The following is a 22,343-nucleotide window of genomic DNA, read 5'->3' as shown; positions in this document are numbered from 1 at the left end:
CAGTTACTGACAGTGAAATTAAATTCAAATTCAATTTAGGACATAGCAACTTACATTAATCTCTCTCTCATACGTTCTATTTGCCACTAGCTAAGGATGTTCAGATGGATTGACAGATGAGCAGCACTTCTCTCTTGACCTTGCCTGTGGCTGAAAATGGATGGATAGGTGGATGAATGGCTGAGTGGTAGATAGATGTCTATCTAGTTTCTCTGTTCTTTTTTGCCTAGCCATCTGATCATCATCTCAACTTCTGACTCTGTTCCTCCCACATAACACGTGTTGTCAACAGCCAAAATCATAGAAACCAGAAAACAGGAGCTGATTCCTGTTCTTACAACACACATGCATCTTTTAGGCAGTTTGGATGGTCTTCTGCCGAACAAAACAACTGTTATGAGAAGCAGAGCCAAATTGAGAATACATTAAAATCATAACAGTGTCAACTGACCCTCCCATCTGTAGCCCAGCACTAACTCACCAGTAATACAGACCACCCCATCTGCACACATTCATTCACAGGCTTACCGAGAGCTCAGTGTGCAGTGAGAGCACATGCACACGCTTCCCACTTCATCTGCTCAGTGCAACACATCCATCAATGAGCACTGTGCAATTAATCAAGGTATTAAATTCATTATATTTCCAGGTGAGTATAAATAATCTGGTAAGTCCTGTATGACAGAAACGAATGAAAGCAAGTGCCTTTTTTTTTCAACAAGGCAACAAATCTCTGAAATTAAATAGTGTGAATGAAAGTAGCCCTGCTGAATGGAATTGTTTTCTAGCAATTTGAAAGATAACATTCAAAATATAAAAAAATATTGCAAGTATTTTCATTATTCATTAAACAGATATCAACATGCCAACAGCTCTATCAGTTTAACCACACATCTGAAATGTTAAAGGTGCCCTAGAATTAAAAATTGAATTTACCTTGGCATAGTTGAATAACAAGAGTTCAGTTCATGGAAAGAAATACACTGAGTTTCAAACTCCATTGTTTCCTCTTCTTATATAAATCTCATTTGTTTAAAACAGGCGAATCTCAACATAATACAGACTAGTACGTAACAGTCGGGGTGTACGCCCCCAATATTTGCATATGCCAGCCCATGTTCCCAACATTATGAAAGGCATTAAACAAGGGCAGCCAGTAACGTCTGGATCTGTGCACAGCCGAATCATCAGACTAGGTAAGCAAGCAAGGACAACAGCGAAAAATGGCAAATGGAGCAATAATAACTGACATGATCCATGATATCATGATATTTTTAGTGATATTTGTAAATTGTCTTTCTAAATGTTTCGTTAGCATGTTGCTAATGTACTGTTAAATGTGTTAAGTTACCATCGTTTCTTACTGTATTCACGGAGACAAGAGCCTTCGCTATTTTTGTTTTTAAACACTTGCAGTCTGTATAATGCATAAACACATACCACGGAGTACTAACAAACTCATTCAGAATCAAATATAAACACCCAAATAAATACTATACTCACATGATCCGAAGCATGCATGCAGCATACATGACGAACATCTTGTAAAGATCCATTTGAGGGTTATATTAGCTGTGTGAACTTTGTAAACGCACTGTATTATAGAGTCGAGAGCTCGATGGGCAGGGAGCATGGGATTTAAAGGGCCAGCAGCCCCTGAATCGGTGCATAGTTAATGATGCCCCGAAATAGGCAGTTAAAAAGTTTAATTAAAAAAAAATCGATGGGGTATTTTGAGCTGAAACTTCACAGAAACATTCAGGGGACACCTTAGACTTATATTACATCTTGTAAAAAAAACGTTCGATGGCACCTTTAAATTAATTAGGCCATAGAGAATGGTGGTAGGTTATGAAGGATATCACATGATAATAATCCTCAGTTGAAAGTTTAGTCTAAAAATATTGACAATTCTATAATGCTGAGGAAATGAAATGATAACCTATCCAAAAACCAAAGTAGGCCTATATGTATTTGTATATTACCACCATATATGAGCTAAAAATGTGTACACTGAATATATACTTTCTGACTCTCCTCTATACTGATGCATAAATGCAGTTGATAGTGATTTGGTCTCTTTATTCTCAACTCATAGTCAAGATTTGTATGTGTTTATCTTTCAACACAGCCTGTTCCAGCTAACTGAGAATAACAGGAAGAACATAACTGTGGTATAGAAACATAAGACCTTAAAACATAACTTAACTGGATTACAACTGAATTTTATACTTGTCTGGTGTTCATTATCAATTCAAATGGATTATGCTGATAAGTGAAGTTGTGTGTGTATTATTACTGTTGCAATGTAGAAAACTCACATTTAAATATAAGTGTATTTAAATAAACGACCAGTTATGATTGAAAGAATGAGTCAGTGAAACTTTGGAAGTTTCTCTTGGTGTTAAGTGATGATTTCTGGCTTGAGAATGAATCATCATGCTTACAGTAGCAGCTAACGTTAGCAGGCCTATCTCACTCCAAACTCTGGACTCTTTCCTAGAAAGAAAAAGTGAATAAATATGAAATAATATTAAACCTGCTGCTACAACACTACTTAACCCAATACAACACAATTAAATTAAATAACACCTAGTAAAAAAAACCTATCTATCCACTCTAAGTTTGACCAACAACCTTACATTTTCCAGACTCGTACGTGTCGTCCACACACGTACCCATGAGCTGGACTGGAGTCAAACTTTCACGGCATATTGGAGTTTGCTCAAAGTTAAACAGTCTCTGGTTTGTTTTGTTGCAGATAAGACCAGTATTTATGAAGTAAAATAAGCAACACAGATTTGCGTCAACGTCATTATTTAACGTCAATTGTGCGCGTTCATGGAGATCAGCCTGCTCTACCTGTCAATCATTATTTCAGTCTCCACACAATATCTACAAGCAATGAACGCGCATCAGTATAAACAAAAACTGCTCCGCACGTGCACTATATTACAGACAGAAAATGGTTAGTTATGGGTGTTTTTAAACTATAGTGTAAGATATTTAGATACTTTGACACTTTATTGGCATACCAGCCACTTGCGATTGTTGGCCATTGGCGCCCTCAGGTGGAGAATTGGACAATGCGCGAATAGCACGCATAAAGAGTTTCAATTCCATTTTTATATATATTCTTAATTCCTTCGATTTCTAATGTTACAGACTGTCTGCAAACTAATGTCATATTGACAGTGAGGTTCAGTGTTTTTTTTCCCCTCTAGCCAATGACCTCTTGGTGAATAGAGATGGAGCAGAGGTCCCCTGTAACATATTGTATAACAGTGAGTATTGCATTTTAAGTCTTGCCTAGAAGAATGTGTATAGCACAATATTAATACCACTGTTCAAATGTTTGGCTTCAGTTTTTTTTTTGTTTTTTTTTCAGACAATAACGACTTTTATACTGTTACAAAATATATATTTTTTTACCTTCTATTCAAAGAATCATTCAATAAAATAAAATATTAAGCAGCATAAGGTTTTCAACATTGATAAGACATGTTTTAAGCACCAAATCAGCATATTAGAATGATTTCTGATGGATCATGTGACACTGAAGACTCAGAAACCTTGGTGGGCATGAGACTTTTCAAAAAAATGTAAAAATCTTACCGACCCCAAACCTTTGAACTGTGGTGTCAGGATAATGAACAACCTGACTGTAGGTATTTGGGTTAGGCCCATGAAATTGGCTACACGACTTCAGAACTTTAGAAATGCATGTCCACTTAACTTTTGACATTTAAAGTTTCAAAATTGCCATGTCATGACAGAGCCTTATGATAGACTGACCTACTTACAGTTTGCCAAAGCAGAGACTGTGATCCGACACCAGGATGACTTGACCCCTGTCCCTGAACCACCTGCTCTGTTTGGGCAGCATTCCAAACAGACACACAAAGTTTAATCATTCATACTAAATAAATGTGCATTCCTAGAATGGAATGCAGCTTCTGGCAACAAAAGTCACCTTGATCGGTTTGGATCTCCTTGACTAGACTGTTCAGATTAGAAACTGAAACCTTTAGTCTGCATGCATTACAACAAAATACAAAAAGACAATAATGGGTTACAACATTTTTATTAAAACATTTTAAATACAAAAAGAGACCTCGCACAAGCCATGCACCAGCACGTAGTAATATAGTATTGTTAAATACACTTGTGACATGCTGCAAAATATTGTTAAACATTTCAAACTTAAGCTGCAGCATACGTTTACTTCAAGTATTAAGCAATTCCAATATAAAGTGGTTTCTATTTACACTTTAGCAAGCCTATACCTTTATACTTAACACTGATTGCTGATTGACTATCGTTCAAAACATTTCATGTGGTAATCAGCTGTGTTCTTGTGCAAGAGCTGAGAAGAACATTGAAAACAGGCAAGAAAGTACAGTCACACAGAGTTATGGTTTTAGCCTTGTTCAATAACCCTCCGACCTTAAAACATATCATTGAACTCAAGTTCTAATCTCTACCCTGTGGCCAGTAATCACTTGAAAAATGTTCTGACAAATGAAAATAAAAAATAAAAATAAATAAAAACGAGAAAGCAACTAAGTTACTTGGAAACACAATCCATAAAGCAAATCATTCAGGTTCACATTTCCCCACAGCGGTGTAAGCATACAGGTGTGTCTTACAAGAAGGGTTGTGCTGTTTCTTTAAATACCTGTCCTTCACTTTTCATAGAAGTCTCCGCACCTCAGTAAACAGAATTTCAGCAATGGCCAGCAGCATTATAAATATAGATCCACTGTCAGAGGGGACTGAAGAAAGAATGTGAAAGTAACGGAGATAATCTTTGTTATTAGCATTAACATTTACACATGTTTGGAACTTTTGCCTTAGGCCTACTTTAGGCCTTCTTTATCAGGACTTTTACAGTAATGAGAAGATAATTTGGTTGAACTTCAAGATGTGCTTCATTAAAAACTGTATCTATTCATGCCGTTCAAAAAAAAAAAAAAAAAAAAAAAAAAAAAAATAACTTAGTCAAAAAGAATGCAAAATACTGGTACTAAAATAAAGCACTCAAAAAACTGAAAATGTCTGAAAAACATACTTCACTGCTGCTTTCAAGTCCCTGTAATCAGCATATCCATGCTAATTAGTGGCATTATCAACTAAAATAAAACATTAAAAAAATGATTCTTTTATTTCATAAATTAAAATTCTGTCATCATTTACTCACTATCATTTCAAACCTGTATGACTTTAATTTCCATCTGCACAATGTGAAAAAAAAAAATAAAAATTGTAAGTCAATAGCTGCGTTTCATTTTAGAGGCTGCGTCCTCCGGAGGTCAGATTTAAAGGCTGTAGACATCATCAAGGATGTCTTATTTAAAGAAAAGTAACTAATAAAATTGACCGTTATTCCTCGTGAGATGTAAAATACTGCAATTTCCTTCTTACTTTGCAACCTAACAGTTACTTTTTTGAAATGAGACAGCCTTGATGACGTATGCAGCTTTCAAAAGCGATCTCTGGAGGATGCAGCCTTCGAAATGAGACGCAGCTCATTTGTCTAAAAAACACTGTGCACCATTAACTGTCACTGGGGAATTTTTCAGAATATCTCATTTATGAATACAGAAAAAAAAAGTCATACGTGTTAGGAAGGATGGTGAGTAAATGATAACGGTTTTCATTTTTGGGTGATCTCATTAAACATCTGTTACAGAGCATTCTCATTTAAAAGTACTTAACTGGACTTATTTCGCTTGCTATTCTCATTCTTTCACACTCATTTTTAAATGACCTTTGTTTTACTTTCATTCATTCAAAAGTTAAAAGCATTTAACATAAAAGCACATTTTGGCACATTACAGTCATCCTCACTATTTAAAGTCTCTCCTTAGTGCAAAATCTGCTAAATCTACATTAATACATTTTACAAGATGTGAGAGTTCGTATTGATTTATGGTTTTGTGTTGCATTTTGACCATTTAATTGTGATAGCGGATCTGTGGTGGGCTCAGGATAACTTCTTCTGTTTAGCTTCATTTTACAAATAACATTGGGAATAAACACCACTCACCTACTGAGATATTAGGATTCCCCTCTAAGGCAGCTGCCATGAATGTGTGAAAATAAAAATGTAATACATTCCACTAGTATAGGTAACATTTTGCTGTGCTGATATTACTGACAATGCAGCGATGAGATGTTCACAAGATAAGTAACAGGACGAAAGAGTCTGTCCGCTTTTACTGTCCGCCAATGACGTGTGGGTTAAACTGCACTATAATGATAGTGATATCATCCCTGTACATGCGAGCTAATTCTTCTGGCAAGCTTAACATCTTTGACAACCTCTCGTGGTCCACCAATCCAAACTCATTATTCCCCACCGCGTGCCGAATCAGATGTGTAGCTGCGTTCTGGTCCTCAAAGGTGGAGGAGATGCGAGCCTTCCTCTCCTGCAACAATCCCTGCATCTGACCCAAGGTCACCTTAAAACCACCAACACTGACTGGCTGCTGCTGGTGCACTCCAGTGAGATGTTCCCCCACAATCCTCACCACCTCCTGTCTGTGTAATGTTTCCCACAGCCCGTCCGAGCCCAGCACCAGGAAACGATCCTGAGGACGAAGGCGGTGTCGTGTCACCTCCGGTGCCGCCGTAAGGTAGGGTGGCGTGTGGTAGTTGGGTGGGATGAACTTAGCATGCTCATTCTCATGGAGCTGGTCCGGTCCGGACTCAAGAACACGGCGCTGCAGCTCGATGCTCCACTTGAATTTAACGTCTCCGAAGGCGCGAAATGGCATGAGTAACCCCAAGAGACGATCCTGCTTCACCACAGTCTTAGCCTCGGAAAGCGGGTGCTCGGATTTCACACGCTGCACCTCGGATTCGTTCTGCGCGTTGTGGTCATTGGTGAGCGTCAAAGCAGAAAAAGAGCCATCGGGTTCTTGTACGCCCAGGACAGCACGGCCATCCCCAGTGTTGGCGACGTGCAGCTCATTACCATCAATGTGTGCAACGCATGCCGTAGCACCTGAGAATGCCACACGAAGCACCCAGTAGTGCAAGAACGCATTTGGGTCGCCAACCTGCGCTTCAAGGGATATGTCATTGTCCAACCTTTTAAAGGCACTCACAAGAGCTTCGGCAACATCAGGTTGCTCCCCAGGAACGCTCAAGTCCAGAAGTTCCTGCCAGTACGTGCGCAAACTGGAAAAGTAGAGCTTTGAGGCTTCCTTGCTGAAGTAGTCGTTTGGGTGCTTATGCCACTGCAGAATCGGTTGAAGAGGTCGTCCGCTCTCCACCGCGTTCTCCAGCTCAATCAACGTCTCATGCGACAGCAACGAAACGGCAATGTAGTAGAAGAGCCGCTCGCTGAGCGCCTGAGCACAAGCGCAGCCCGCGTGGCCATCGAATACTCCGTAAAGCATGCCGCGTGTCTGCAAGCACGTTGCCGCACTTCTCCGATCCTCAATGGGTGCGTTTGCCGGTAGTTGGTTGCTGTCAAAGCCCATGATTGAACTAAGGTTCTTGCCATCAAACTCAGGAACTTTGAAGTTGTACTCATTAGCCTTTAGGATGCTGTTAACCTGAGGCGGGGTCAGGTAGTATGTGTGCCATGGAGGTGAGGTCCTGTATCCCCGTGACTGGTGCCGCCATCTTTGAAAAAAGCTATGTGGCTGAGTTGCATTAGTGCAGAGATGAGGAGAAAGACTGCAGTTTTGGCATGTTATGGCTGGCACTAGGATTTGACCAAATCTCCAGCCATGGATGACCCTGAACACCTGGGAGGTAGCAGCCATGATGATTTGACCTTAACCTCAAAGAACCTGTAAGATAACCACAGCTCAATTACAAAAATTAAACAAAACTCATATTTGCCTCGATTTCAAGTCTCTGTAGTGATTATCAAGATTACTTCATGATTATCAAGTTCTTAAGTCTTGATGTAAAAAAAAATACTGTAGTCATCAGAAAATTACTCTCAATGTCTAAGTCAAGGCTAAGGTCAAGGAATGGAAATTCCATTCAGGATGGGAGTGTGACCCAAGGCTATTTATAATCCCATGCTGCTACATTCTTGGCATTGGACACATTGACTGTCCCAGTGGCCTATTACTGTCCCATGTAACATTTATACATTACATAAAGAAAAAAATATTGATTTTAATTGGATTGGATTTTAAACCAATGCAGAATACAATTATTCCCTGGACATCAAGTTGGTCTCCTTTTTAAGGAATTTCTGTATTTTTCTTTGTCCAACCCAATCTGTCTTTTGGCGCATCTAGCAATCTTATTAAAACCAAAATGATTTTTATCGTCCCATTCATTGACAACCATAAACATTCACCACGCTATCTAGATAGCCACATAAATAAATTTTTTTTTTTTAAAAATTAACACTGCTGCAAGGGTTTTCTAATTCGGCAATAGAGTACCTCAGGGATGACGAATTTTTGTAGGAAAAACCCGGAAGAGAGTTAGCATTTTAGGACATCCGGTTCCAACACCGTAAAGTCTATGGGTTTTTTGAATGGGTTTTTGCTAAATCGCCTGAAATAAGGTCTGTGGTTAACAAAGCCTCTAAATATTTTCATGTTTTGATCTATGACATAAAACACACCAGTTATAACCCACTTATGATTTTAAAAATTTTTACTGTGTCTTAAAAACAGTGGTTGCTAACAAATTGCTAAAAGGGACTACTTCCTTTGGCGGGGACTTTAGACGTAGGCCTAATCATGACAAACAGGACATTTGGACTGCATTTCTCATGAAAAAGTGGATAAGTATTCATACACAGCACAGATCATAATCAGAGAGCATGTTTTTAAATAAAGTTTGAGGAAGTTTGGTGGTGGTGACGTTGATCCTCGACCATGGTGTGTTGTAGTTCGTTTATAGCCTACTGTTAGCTTTTTATATCTGACGACTTTATTTAGGCTTCAAAATGTATAAATGTTAACTTGTAAAGATTATCTTGATAGACAAAATGTGTAAGAGTCATAACCCCTTGTTAAACACAGAGCTTATTTTCTGTGATTTTCCAAAATCCTATTGAAAAATGCTTTCAATCGAGGGAACCCGTACGCCGCTAACTTCTAGGTTGGCCTACAAAAACACGTCATCCCTGAGGTACTCTATGGGAGTGACGGTAAAATTGACATCTTTCTTTCTTCTAGCTGGCATTATCAATCTCTATTGTGAAAACTATTGTGGAGTTTTTCTTTTGCTATTTGGGCAAATGGGAACACAAAAATATATATTTAGCCTCCCTCTCATTCGCCGTTATAGAAGTTTACCCTACTATGACAACTTCCGCTTCTGAGAAACCCGGAAATGTGAAGAGAATCAATTTCAGTCAAATACAGGCTATTTCCACTGTGTATAAAACATACAATACGCTTCAAATGATTATACATATATGTAAATATGCACTACTTTAAACGACAAGACATTCGATGTAGCTGTTCTCGAAAAAACTAATAAAGAATAGCAGAGCAGCAATATTCTCCCCTCCGCCACGTTTAAAGTTTGTGGCATGCCCAATCAAAATGGCGACAAAAATGTCAATTTTTAACTAGGAAACTCGTATTTACAAATAATTGCACGTGAAGGAAGAATTCTATAGGGCACTCTTATTTTGTGCTTTAATTTAATTTTTTAACTTAAATTTAACTTTAATTTAAAACGCCGTTCTAAATGTGTAAGCTTGTATATACACATGAAAAAATAATATTTACTTTTAAGACCCCACCCTTACTTGGGTAAAGTTGGTTTTATATTCGCACATTCGGCCATCCGTATTCAACAGCCTTGTTAATCACACTACATTGGACATTCAGTGGACATTCACAAGTAAATATGCCTTTAAAACAATACTTGCCTATTTTGGTCGACTGTGAAAAATGTTGTAAGTTGACAATCGTTGGTTGTCAATATCATGTCGCTGCTTAAAATTCGCAAACATTAATTTATTGCACATTTATTGGAAAGTCTGAATTTATCAGAAGTCCGAATGTGCGAATATAAAACCAACTTTACCGAAGTCCCACCCTTTGGTTTTGACTTCCAATAGGGGTCTTTAATAAGGACCCCCTTCCAATGAGGGTTCCTAAGACACCCCCACCCCCAAAAAGTCACACCCTTTTGCAAACGGAGTACTCGCACATTAAGTTATCAGCAAAATGGATACAAGGGGTTAAAATAAAAGTGCCGTACTCTAAAAACAGCACACGACTTCACGCGCTCTATGGTTACATGCAGTTTCAACAAGGAGCTAATACGAACCAGTTACATGCACTTTACTATATACCCAATATATCCAACGTTACGAAGATTTTAATTTACAATCTCCCGATAAAACTACAGTTTTAAAAAAAGGAAAGGCTCAGTTGAGTAGGCTACTACGCACCGTCCACATCACCCAGCATACATAATCGCTACTAAGTTGCCATATTGTTTACATTTGGGCTTGGCAACATAATTAAAGAGAAATCATCGCAGAGAAGCTCAATGCGGCAAATGCCAATATATTTAAAGCGGGGGAAAAGTAATTCAGATAGCACTAAACCCCCTGTTTTACTGCGTGACTGTACCGTGAACAAACGCTAATGCGTCTAAAATACGCGGTTTGGAAATGATTGCACACTATCATTGTGCAAAATGCATGCGCAACTCATTACCACTAAACAAAAGATGAGTATTCTTACCTGAGGATATTACTGTGACTGAGTTTATGGTCGATGCTTGATTAGGCTACATTTGTTCATATGCACTCACCCCGCCCGCATCCTGCAATCCTAGTTCGCCTCCAGCCCACACCGCCCGGGCAAGATGATTGGTTCACTTACGTGGCTGCTTCGTCATCAGAGGTGTAGCTAACTGCGCTTAACCTCGCTTTTTCCGGTAGTTATTATAATTAAGACAAAAATAGGTTCTAACAAGAAGTAATATTTTCAAAAATGGATGGATCAGTCGGTCTGCTCCAAATTCTGGAGCAAATATCACTAGAGACTGAAAGTAGAGGCCTTTCAGTGCGCGCAGTGACTATTCAATCTGTCTCGGTTTGAAAGGAACACATGGGAAAAGTGTTTGTTTATTCTAAAAAAAATTGTTTGTTGTTGTTTTCGGGAAAATCTAAATAGTAAGTATAATGACTTTTACACATGCAAAACCTGATTATTAACCCACACCAAAAATATATGTATGCTGGTGATTTCCCAATAAATGATAGGCCTATAAAAACAAGGGTATTTTCTCGAGGTGGTAGAAAAGGGGCAAATTGAGCCACTTTTGGGTGACTACTTTTGTTAAAAAGTGATATTTTATTGCCCTATTATAGGAACATTGAAGAAGAAAGCAAATGAGGCAAAGAGTGTAACCTCTGCCTCATTTCCTCTTTGCCTAAAGAGATAACTTAAGTGAAAAATGGCTCATCTTACCCTCTCTCTCCTACGTTAGGTCTTATATGCTACCAATATAAAAAGATGGGGAAGGAGATTGATTAAAAAAAAGTTTGACAGAGATAAGTAATTTCAGTATTTATATTTACTTTTAATTTATTGTTTATAATTGTAGATGAAAATATGTGCAATAATTTAACTTAAATAATTCAGCTGCCACAGACATCTACATTTTTTTTAACATGGTTCACCAGTTGCTCAAAGATGGTGAAATGATGCATGATGAATTGCTTAATGAAGTAAAAAGGAAACAAAATGCACCAATGCAATACACTATTTACACAAAAGCATCAATAAACACACAAAATCTACGTAAATACAAATAAGTTTATGTAATAAATTTGGATTTATGTGAAGTGAATCAGGAGGAAAAAATACATTTATTTACAGAGAATACACTTGTATTACAATCACTGAATTAGAGTATTTTTATATTTTATGTAAATATGCTTATGTTATACACATGGAAATCCTGACAGCTAAAATGCTTCCTTATATTGGCATGTGATAGGATTGGAACTCTAGATTCTGCTTCTAAAAGTATTTAGTTTCCTTTCAGGAGATTCTTAGATGCACAAATAAAAAAGTGTTTGTAAGCGTCTAATTACAGGTAAACCCAATCTGGGTATTCAGAATGCCCTGATTTAATTCTACATCCACAATCAGTTCCTATCAGGTTGAACGCACAAAAAAATAAAAGAGTGATCTATGAAAAGATACATTAACCAGAAAAGTTAAGAGTACCTGAAAACCATACTTGAGTAAAAGTACAGATACTTTACAGTGAAAATGACTCCATTTCAAGTTACGTGCCACCAATTCCAATACGACTTATGCCTGGTTTCACAGAAAAGGCTTCATGGGCTATCGGAAATTTGACAATTCCCACTTCTGAAGTTGTAATTATGAGCTCATCGCATTCAAGTTTTGAAATGGGAGGGCATTCATATTCGAAACTCGTCGTATTTAAGATAATTCTGAGGGCACGTGTAGGCAGCATAAACCGGGATTAGGCCTTCATTCAATTAGGGCATATAAGTAGCTTTTATAAATGTGCCTTAGAAAAAAAAATACTGGTATGTACACATTTTAAGTTATGTCAGTGCAATTGGTTTCACTTAAAACAGCTCAAATGTGCATTTTAGTCTGGGACTTGTCTTAAGCCGTGTCTGTGAAATCAGGGGTTAGAGAGTATCTGATATGAACAGTACTTAAGTATTTTACTCCACTGAATATAGGCTGAAAGGTACACTAGTCCTCAATACCTAAGAGACATGCCAGTGAAAAAACAAAGAACAGTTGGTTTGTGAGAGAGCGATCACATTTATTTTCTAAAATCAAAATAAAACTGAACACTTAAAAGTTGCATTAAATCAAGGTCAAATCAACAGCCTCTTAAACGTCTACAAAAACTCAAGTCTGGGTTAAAAAAAAATGAATAAATAGAATAATGTCAAGTAAAATGAAATAAAGCTTACTTCCACTGGACGTGCTGGTTTCGGCCTAGTCAACAGCTGCAGCCATGTTGCGTAAAGTAGCAATGTTAACAGTTTGGGTCAGTAAGGGCAAAACACACAAGATGTACTGATTCTTCAATGCCCTGCGGATGGCGATATCACTTCCTTTATAGCAGAAATAAACCGCTGCAGAAAAGTTATCTGCCATGCAAAATGTAACAATTAATTGAATTACTCATCACAAATGTATTAGAGTAACGAGTAAATTCAAACATGTAGTCAAGTAAAGATCTAAAAGTTGCTAATTTCTTTGAAACACAGTAAAACTACAAATTAAAAAGAGACTTTAGTACAGTAACTAATTCCATTCTCTCAGATACTTTACACCACTGACATAAATTCCACCTGACAGGTAATTCCAGTCCACAACATCAGAAACTACTCCCTCTTCAAATCGTAACATCTCAATTCCATGACCATACAGCAAAAATGAGTTTGCAATGTGGATAAAAAAAAAAAAAAAACACTCTTGAAAAGGATATTTGTGAAGTGTGTTTCTGCATGGATTCATGGAGTTTGAAAGTAAAGTGAAAGTAAACTTTTGACTGTATTAGTTGTTACAAAAGGAATTAAAAATGGAAGATCTCTCAAAGATCTTATACTTGTCCCGTGTGCTGTGAAATCTTTAGTGTTCCTGTTATGTCCTCATGTGATCACAATGTCTCAATAAATATTTTGGATGTTTGCAAACTGACAAAAAATAAGGATAAGAAGAATAAGGAATCATGATTCTGAATTTAAGTTGCTGCAATCAATCCTTGTGTGTTTGTGTCTGATCTTGAGTCTTGAACTCCTGAGTGAACTTATCACAGTCAAATGATTCTGATTCTTCTGCACTCTTAAGTCTTTCATTCTGACTGTAATACTGAGTGACTTTAAAGGTATCTCTATAGAACCAGAAAGTCTTGCTCTTGTCAAGTGTCTTCACATATATCTACACATACAGCTGATTTCCTTTCAGAAGAGTCTTTATGTAAAACTCTTTCAAACAAAATAAGTCAGTTGGGCTACAAGAAAGTGACCAGTCTGTTGTTTGGTCCAAGTTTAGTTTGATCATATCGGACTAAAACAGTTTCCAGAGTGTGATTGATAATCATGCTTTCTTACATGTAAGAATATGCATAAATGTGCAGGGAATTCTGTGTTACAACAATTAAAAGGCCACGCAAACTACTGGAGCCATTTTACCAAGAGTTTCACACACTGAGCTTTGACTTTTTCTCAAAGCACTGAAGCATCTGTGGAGTTAGGCAGTCTGCCAATTCCTTTAGGTGTGTCTTTGTTATGCTAACTCAAAGAAAGTTCTTTATCTCAGTGTGATTGACAGCTATCATGTGAGGCTCCATAGCTCAGTGGTTAGAGCACTGGTCTTGTAAACCAGGGGTCGCGAGTTCGATCCTCGCTGGGGCCTGTTGGGAAAAATTTTCGAATGTGACCCGTTCTTAAAATTACCTTGAACTGACACACTGTGGTGACTTGGTTGGACATGAACTTTCACAGAGCAAGAAAAACTGGGACTCGCAGATCATGAGACCAGGTCCTCGTCATTCATACAGGATCTTTTTGACATGGAAAAAAAGTTATCCTTGAGGATACCAAATACCAGGCAGACCAATATCAATACAATAATAAAATTAGAGACTTTATTTGTCTGCAATGTTGTGAGCTGTTCCAGTAAAGAATTTTAATACCTGTAACTATACAGTGCTTTTACTGTATATGTGGTTTTACTGTAAAAAAAAAAAAAAAAAAAAGTTCAATGGTGATCTAAATAGACCCCTAGGGTACTTGAGTCTATAAAGAATCCTTTATGCCAAAAAATGATGCCAAGAAATTATGCCAAGAAATGTCTTAAATCATTGCATAATACTTTCATGTATAACAAGTTATTTCATTTTTTCCTAGTGATAAACTATGTTTACGAGCAGTCTGATTCAAAACATTTAATTCAAATTAAAAATTAAATCCATAAAATGATTCCATGATGGGAACCCCTAGGTTCTATATGAAGCGCCTGACAGAAACCTTTAAAGGTGCCATCAAATTGAAAATTGAATTTACCTCTGCATAGTTGAATAACAAGAGTTCAGTACATGGAAATGACATACAGTGAGTCTCAAACACCATTGTTTCCTCCTTCTTATATAAATCTCATTTGTTTAAAAGACCTCCGAATCTCAACATAACACCGACTGTTACGTAACAGTCGGGATCATTAATATGTACGCCCCCAATATTTGCATATGCCGGCCCATGTTCAAGGCATTACAAAGGGCAGCCAGTATTAACATCTGGATGTGCACAACTGAATCATCAGACTAGATAAGCAAGCAAGAACAATAGCGAAAAATGGCAGATGGAGCGATAATAACTGACATGATCCATGATATCATGATATTTTTAGTGATATTTGTAAATTGTCTTTCAAAATGTTTCGTTAGCATGTTGCTAATGTACTGTTAAATGTGGTTAAAGTTAACATCGTTTATTACTGTATTCACGGACACAAGAGCCGTCGTTATTTTCATTTTTAAACACTTGCAGTCTGTATAATTCATAAACACAACTTCATTCTTTATAAATCTCTCCAACAGTGTAGCATTAGCCGTTAGCCACAGAGCATAGCCTCAAACTCATTCAGAATCAAATGTAAACATCAAAATAAACACCATACTTGCGCGATTAGACATGCTGCATGACGAACACTTTGTAAAGATCCATTTTGAGGGTTATATTAGCTGTGTGAACTTTGTTTATGCAACAATAGAGTCGAGAGCTCTGGGGGGGAGGAGAGCGCGAGCAATTAAAGGGCCAGCAGCCTGAATCGGTGCATAGTTAATAATGCCCCAAAACAGGCAGTTAAAAAAATTATTTAAAAAAAATATAAGGGGTATTTTGAGCTGAAACTTCCCAGACACATTCAGGGGACACCTTAGACTTATATTACATCTTTTAAAAAAAACGTTTGATGGCACCTTTAAGGTTAAATGTAGACCCTTTTCTTTTAAGAGTGTCTTAAAAGTTGAGGATCTCTAAGTTAAAAGGCGGATTTCCAGATTTGTTGGTTTATTTTCCTCTGTGTATCACTGTAATATCTCATGATGCTGGTAGATGGCAGCAAAGTAAAGCTACAATGTGTCTTGCATTTGCATTATATCATTTTTAGTTCACATACTGTAACAAATATAGGTGATATGTAACATATACATTCACAATATAGTTAACCATCAACATCCACAAGAATTAGGATTTAATCTGATTCATTATACATTATACATGGGGGTTCTCTCTCAAGACAAACTAAAGTCAAAAATAAATAAAACATCTGATTCTGTCTGATGATCTGACCAGTCTGAGATACAGAAAGATGTGGTAACTGGTTCCTAATAATCCGGAGAGATTTTACCCATCTGCCTGTGTCCTGGCTTCAGGAGGCTTTGAATCAAGAACACACTTCTGGGATGTGGAGGTTTGGAGACAATTTATTGTGGATTATTGACATAACCCCAGGATCAATTGAAAGGAAGGGAAAAGGTTCCTTTCTTTGACACAAATGTCTGATGTGTTTCAGAGATGGTAAATAATTCTCACAATCTCCAGAGAAACCCAACAATCTCATTACAGTTAAAGAGGAGCTTGTGAGATTGGAGCTGGACTGGGACAGAGGAAAACTATCATTCTGTGATCTGTTAACTAACAAACAGCTACACACATCGACAACCATGTTCACAGGGAGTCTTTCCTTTGTTTCCATTGTCTTTCCTTCTGAGTGTAATACTGAGTATCTCTATAGAACCAGAAAGTCTTGCTCTTGTCAAGTGTCTTCACATATAAATACACATGATTTCCTTTCACAAGAGTTTCTATGTAAGTAAAAACCTCTTTCAAACAAGTTAAGTCAGTTGGGCTACAAGAAAGTGACCAGTCTGTTGTTTGGTCTGAGTTTAGTTTGATCATGTCAGAATAAAACATTTTCCAGAGTGTGATTGATAATCATGCTTTCTTACATGTAAGAATATGCACAAATATGCAGGGAATTCTGTGTTACAATTAAAAGGCCACGCAAACTACTGGAGCCATTTTACCAAGAGTTTCACACACTGAGCTTTGACTTTTTCTCAAAGCACTGAAGCATCTGTGAAGTTAGGCAGCCTGCCAATTCCTTAGGTGTGTCTTTGTTATGCTAACTCAAAGAAAGTTCTTTATCTCCGTGTGATTGACAGCTATCATGTGAGGCTCCATAGCTCAGTGGTTAGAGCACTGGTCTTGTAAACCAGGGGTCGCGAGTTCGATCCTCGCTGGGGCCTGCTGGGGAAAGTTTTTGAATGTGACCTGTTCTTAAAATTACCCTGAATTGACATAATGTAGTGACTTGGATGGACATGAACCTTCACAGACAACGTGTGCACCTCTATCAGCTACCTAGTCCAGTGTTCAGGGCTGTTTCAACTGCAAAATCCTACCAGTGCACTGAAACGTTCACTCCCTAAAAAGTCCCACAATTCATTGTGAAATCCAGGGAGCAGCAGTTGAATCTGCCTTGATATGAAAGATCTGAGGTGATTCTCAGGTGTGGATCTTCCTTTTTCTCTATTATAATAAAATCATTTAGGTGATGCTCTTACTTCATGGAAGATTTCACATTATACGGCAGCTTTCTTACTCTATACAGTAGAGTTTCTCTATAATGACATCAGAGAGACATCATAGTACATAAAGATAGTCTAAAATGTTACATTTTGTTCTTCATTAAGGAGCCACTTATGAACAAACGAAATCATTCATTGTCACTTACATGAATGACACAGCATGAGCAGATGAGGTTCAGTCACTCAGTAGTTAGAAAAATGGTCTTGTAAATCAGTGGTCATGATTTTGGAGTGCAAGATCTGTTTTAAAATGAAAACCCAAAGACCACATGCCATCATTTGATATGAATAAAAGGGCTTTAGGAGACCAGAAAGAACAAAATCAATATGATTATAAAACAAAGACTTTATTCATTGGCCACGTTGTGAACTGTTCTAATAAGAAAATGTTACTTTTCTAAAGTGTGTGAGTCCGGTCTCGATTCATCATCTAATTTACATTATGTTACTGGCTATAGTTCACACCAGTATTTGGATCAGTTGAAGTTCTGCTCCTGTGACTGTACAATGCTGCCTTTAATATTATTTATTGTCTAATATTGAAGGGTGAGAACAGTCTCTTGGTTAAGGAGTTACAACGTGCATTTGCATTGTATTATATTTGGTTCACATACAGGTATAAATATAGATCATTTCAGACAAGTTTGTGTAAAATAAACGGTGTAAGAAATATAATAAAAAAAGTAGATCATTCTAAATAATCCAATGAAAGTCTATGCCTGAAAGAGAGCATCAGCCCTCTTTATTGTGGGGTTCTCTCTCACGGCACAATGCAAGTGGCTTTACGGAGAGCCAGGTATCCAGTCACCACATCTGTGGGCAACTGACGGACGTAGGAAAACTCCTCAGTCGACGCGAAGCGCAGTTTCGTCTGAGGGTCAGTGTAGTTTGCCTGGGACAAAGATGTTAAAATCATTAGGTGAGCTTAGAGGGTACATCAAGTCAATTAAATAAGTGGCCCTTAAAGACATTTTTTTTTTACAACAGACTCACCGGCAGACCTGAGATGTCGGAGTACTTTTTAGCAGGTTTCATAGAAGGAGGCGCATCTATGCTGTAGTCTGAGAGAGAAAAACAATAAATAGTCAAAGTAAATCAGCATATTCACTAACACATTTATATGTAAACAATTATTATTCCAATCAGATGTTTAAAATCTTATTCTGACAGAATTAATCAGATTCAAAGGTGTTCTATTACTTTTGTAAGTGACTCACAGTTAGGATCAGTGATTTTCCAGGGCAGTGCTTTCTCTGCTGCTAAAATCTGCTTAAGATTCTTCCAAGTCCTGTTCTTCTTCCCTGCTGCTGCTCCACCAATACCGGAGTGCTAGTGGAGGAAAAACCTATGAATGTATTGAAATGTTTCACAATACATCTGACTTTTTGTTAGAACAGTCTTACCACAAAGTTAGGGTTTTTAAAAGGCAGACTCTTGGTAACAGTCTCTATATCAACAGCTGTCGTTGGTTTTCCTTCAGAAGTCCCCTCAACTGGGGCAACCTGAGACAAATGCAACACAATCAACGAGGAACATTTCATTATTAACTGAAACATCACGTGTAAGCAGTAGACCCGTCATGTTGAAGTCTAGTGTGTTTTCTTTACCTGAACTTGAGTAGTCGACGATGCAGGTTGTGTTTTTTTCTTTTTGCTGTTGTTATTAATTGGTTGTAGTGCGGTGTGGGTCGCAGGACTGATGGCTCGCTTCTTGCTCCGGGCTTGAGCAACTAACGCCGCCGCTGTCTGTGCTTTACTCGCCGAGAGCGTCGCTGGATTCAAATCCCTTGCTTTTGATATTCCCGGTTCGGAAGACGCAGACATTTGTAGTTTTAAGCAACGAACATAACCTGGAATGTTGTAAAAACTCTGTTGAGAGATCGTTAGCCTTCAGCTAAAGCACAACATCCTATTCACCCGGAAGAAATGAGAAAAACACGCAAGGCGTGCGTTGTATTTTTATTCCGTTGCTACAATCGATTGCGCCCAATGGTTCCGCTGATGTTATGGGTTGCGAAATAATGTAGTACAAATATAAAATATTATTGATTATTATATTAATCTTCCAACTTGTTTTATATTTGTTCTCCTTTTTAGCTAGAGATGGCCTACATTTGTCCACAGCAGAATGGGAAAAAAAGAATAATGGATGTTCCAGAGTGAATGACTGAGCCTAACATCTCTGTAAAATATTTGTAATGTACTTTGAAATAGGGCCAACACATTGCCTTTTCCCATTCCCAGCAGTTAGCGCTGAAGTAAAGTTTGATTTATGGTTCATGACAGACTCATTATAGAATACAAGAGGATAATGGCATTTATATTTCAATCACATACGTGTTGCTGGGGGAAATAAATGACTAATTAACTTTGTTAAAAACAGATGTCAGGTAATTATTTCTCCTCTCTCTATAGATTTTGATACAACATCCACCACAGTGGCATTGTCCTTCACGTCTCCCTTGTCTTCGTTCTTTCAATGAGAGAGGAAATGCACACAGCATCAAAAATAGATATTTCCCATTACCATTATCAGACTAGTGGTAAATTCAGGATTTTGACTGATGTACAGACAATAAGTCTTAAACATCTATATTTCTTCTCATTAAGGATGTCAATTTTTATTTTTTTCACGGCAGTCAACAACATTGTTGTTGTTGTTTGCCAGTGCAGTTCATGGCAATATAATGGCAATATAATACTGAAACGCATTTGAATTTGTTGGAAAACCTGTATAGATATATAATAATAGAAGTATTAGGCTACCTTTTTCATGTTATGCCTATTTTACATCAAAAGAAACTTCAAAAGATGTGAATGTTACCTTTCTTCATTTCATTCTCTCTGTTCTTGTCCTTTCTATGAATGCCATTACTTGTCATTTCACCTTTTCTGCCATCTTAAATGTCAACTTCAGAGTTCACTTCATGCTCTTTCATATGGACCCCTCTGCTTGTTTTGAAGTGAAATATTATTGGAGACGTAAAGAGAAAAATGTGACAGAAATCACCTCATGCAGAGTCACACACTCAGTAAAACATTACGTTGTCCTTGAGTTTATTCAGCCAGTACTTTTAGCATTCAAACTTCTATTCAAAAAGAAGGCTTTATTCCAGCTGGATTCCTAAAAAATGCAATAAATAAAATAAGTAATCCTGATGTTCCAAAAGCAAATGTATTTTTATAGTATTTTGTGGCCATTACCTCAGAAGGTTAATTTTTACCAGCATTACATATATTCATATCAAGGTACGCATGGTAGTTAACAGGAGTTTTGTATATATAAATCTCTATTCTACAGCAGTGATTCTCAACATTTTTGAGTCAATATTCAAAGACCCCCTCATGTAGGCTAAGATATTTCCGCTGGTACTTTTGCTGCCTTGCAGTGAATAAAACGTTCCCACAGTTTATCCTGGTATCCTGTTGACATTGGTCTGCTTGATAATTATCACTATTATCACGCGCACACACACACACACACACACACACACACATTTACATTGTGGGGACCGCTGGCTGGTCCCCACGATGTAGGTGAACTCAGGTTTATATTACATCATGGGGACATTTGGTCCCCACAATGTAATATAAACAAAAGCACACACACACACACACACACACACACACACACACACACACACACACACATACACACACACACACACACACACACACACACACACATGTTTGTTTTTGTGAATTGTGGGGACTTTCCATAGACTTCAATGCATTTTACACTGAACAAACTGTACATTCTATCCCCCTACCCTGCCCCTACCCCTAAACCTAACCCTCACAGGAAACTGGGCAAACTTTTACTTTTTCACAAAAACTCATTCTATATGATTTATAAACCCATTTACATTGTGGGGACCGCTGGCTGGTCCCCACGATGTAGGTGAACTCAGGTTTATATTACATCATGGGGACATTTGGTCCCCACAATGTAATATAAACAAAAGCACACACACACACACACACACACACACACACACACACACACACACACACACACACACACACACACACACACACACACACTCCTCTTCCTTGAAGAAAACAACTAAGATGTTGCAGGTGGCCTCTGATAAGAGGGGACAGAGCTCCTCTTTCCTGTTATAGTGTTGTGTCTGCATCCTCTCTTGGCAGTTGACCTGAATACAGCTGTTTGGTTCACCTCAGTTTAGTCCTGCTGTCGTGTTTTGGCTTTACTATAGCTGAGTAACTGTTTTTATAAAAGGTTGAGAGAGGAATGGGGCAAAGAACGTACTGAACACACTTGACATCTCATTTATATTTCATCAATACGAAGTTGCTACAAGTGGCTGGTGCATGCAATGCATAAATAAACTATAGCTGGAGATTCTGTTGTTGAGGTTCAATTGCAAACAACTATGAATATTTTATGAATTAAACTTAACTGCAATAAATGAAAGATTCAGGCTTTTACTGGTCATTGTTCAGAATGTCATTCCATCTCAAATACACAATGGAAAACACACAGGTTTGTTCTTAGTTAGGACATAGGCGTAATGGTTTTTATACTATACAAACTGTCCATTCTATCCCCCTACACTACCCCTACCCCTAAACCTACCCATCACAGAAAACATTCTGAATTTTTACATTTTTAATAAAACATTGTTTAATATGTTTTTAAAGCTATTTTAAATATGAGGACTCATATTTCATGTTTACGTCATAATACCAGTGTAATACCCATGTCATTAT

The 22,343-nt window shown here is 37.6% G+C and overlaps 2 protein-coding genes and 2 non-coding genes across 4 annotated transcripts; 2 read left to right on the top strand and 2 right to left on the bottom strand.

Moving 5' to 3' along the window:
- Positions 1 to 3,867: 3,867 nt before the first annotated feature.
- pdp1 (pyruvate dehydrogenase phosphatase catalytic subunit 1) lies at positions 3,868 to 10,791 on the bottom strand. Its single transcript, XM_067395055.1, has 2 exons — positions 10,692 to 10,791; positions 3,868 to 7,805 (listed from the first exon to the last, which is right to left on the bottom strand). The coding sequence occupies exon 2, from the start codon at positions 7,776 to 7,778 to the stop codon at positions 6,219 to 6,221; it is 1,560 nt and encodes a 519-aa protein (XP_067251156.1). The 5' UTR covers positions 7,779 to 7,805; positions 10,692 to 10,791; the 3' UTR covers positions 3,868 to 6,218.
- A 3,508-nt stretch (positions 10,792 to 14,299) lies between these two features.
- Positions 14,300 to 14,372, top strand: trnat-ugu (transfer RNA threonine (anticodon UGU)). The gene has a single exon. It is a non-coding gene; the product is annotated as a tRNA-Thr (tRNA).
- A 2,823-nt stretch (positions 14,373 to 17,195) lies between these two features.
- Positions 17,196 to 17,268, top strand: trnat-ugu (transfer RNA threonine (anticodon UGU)). Its single transcript has one exon. It is a non-coding gene; the product is annotated as a tRNA-Thr (tRNA).
- A 693-nt stretch (positions 17,269 to 17,961) lies between these two features.
- On the bottom strand, positions 17,962 to 19,545 carry ino80c (INO80 complex subunit C). Its single transcript, XM_067395043.1, has 5 exons — positions 19,218 to 19,545; positions 19,014 to 19,112; positions 18,828 to 18,939; positions 18,604 to 18,671; positions 17,962 to 18,502 (listed from the first exon to the last, which is right to left on the bottom strand). Exons 1-5 carry the CDS (start codon positions 19,431 to 19,433, stop codon positions 18,371 to 18,373), a joined length of 627 nt encoding a protein of 208 aa, XP_067251144.1. The 5' UTR covers positions 19,434 to 19,545; the 3' UTR covers positions 17,962 to 18,370.
- Positions 19,546 to 22,343: the final 2,798 nt, after the last annotated feature.

Source organism: Chanodichthys erythropterus, chromosome 2 (genome assembly GCF_024489055.1).
Source record: "Chanodichthys erythropterus isolate Z2021 chromosome 2, ASM2448905v1, whole genome shotgun sequence".
Lineage (NCBI taxonomy): Eukaryota > Metazoa > Chordata > Actinopteri > Cypriniformes > Xenocyprididae > Chanodichthys > Chanodichthys erythropterus.
The sequence above is the reverse complement of the archived record's forward strand: the minus strand, read 5'-3'. Positions and strand labels throughout refer to the sequence as shown.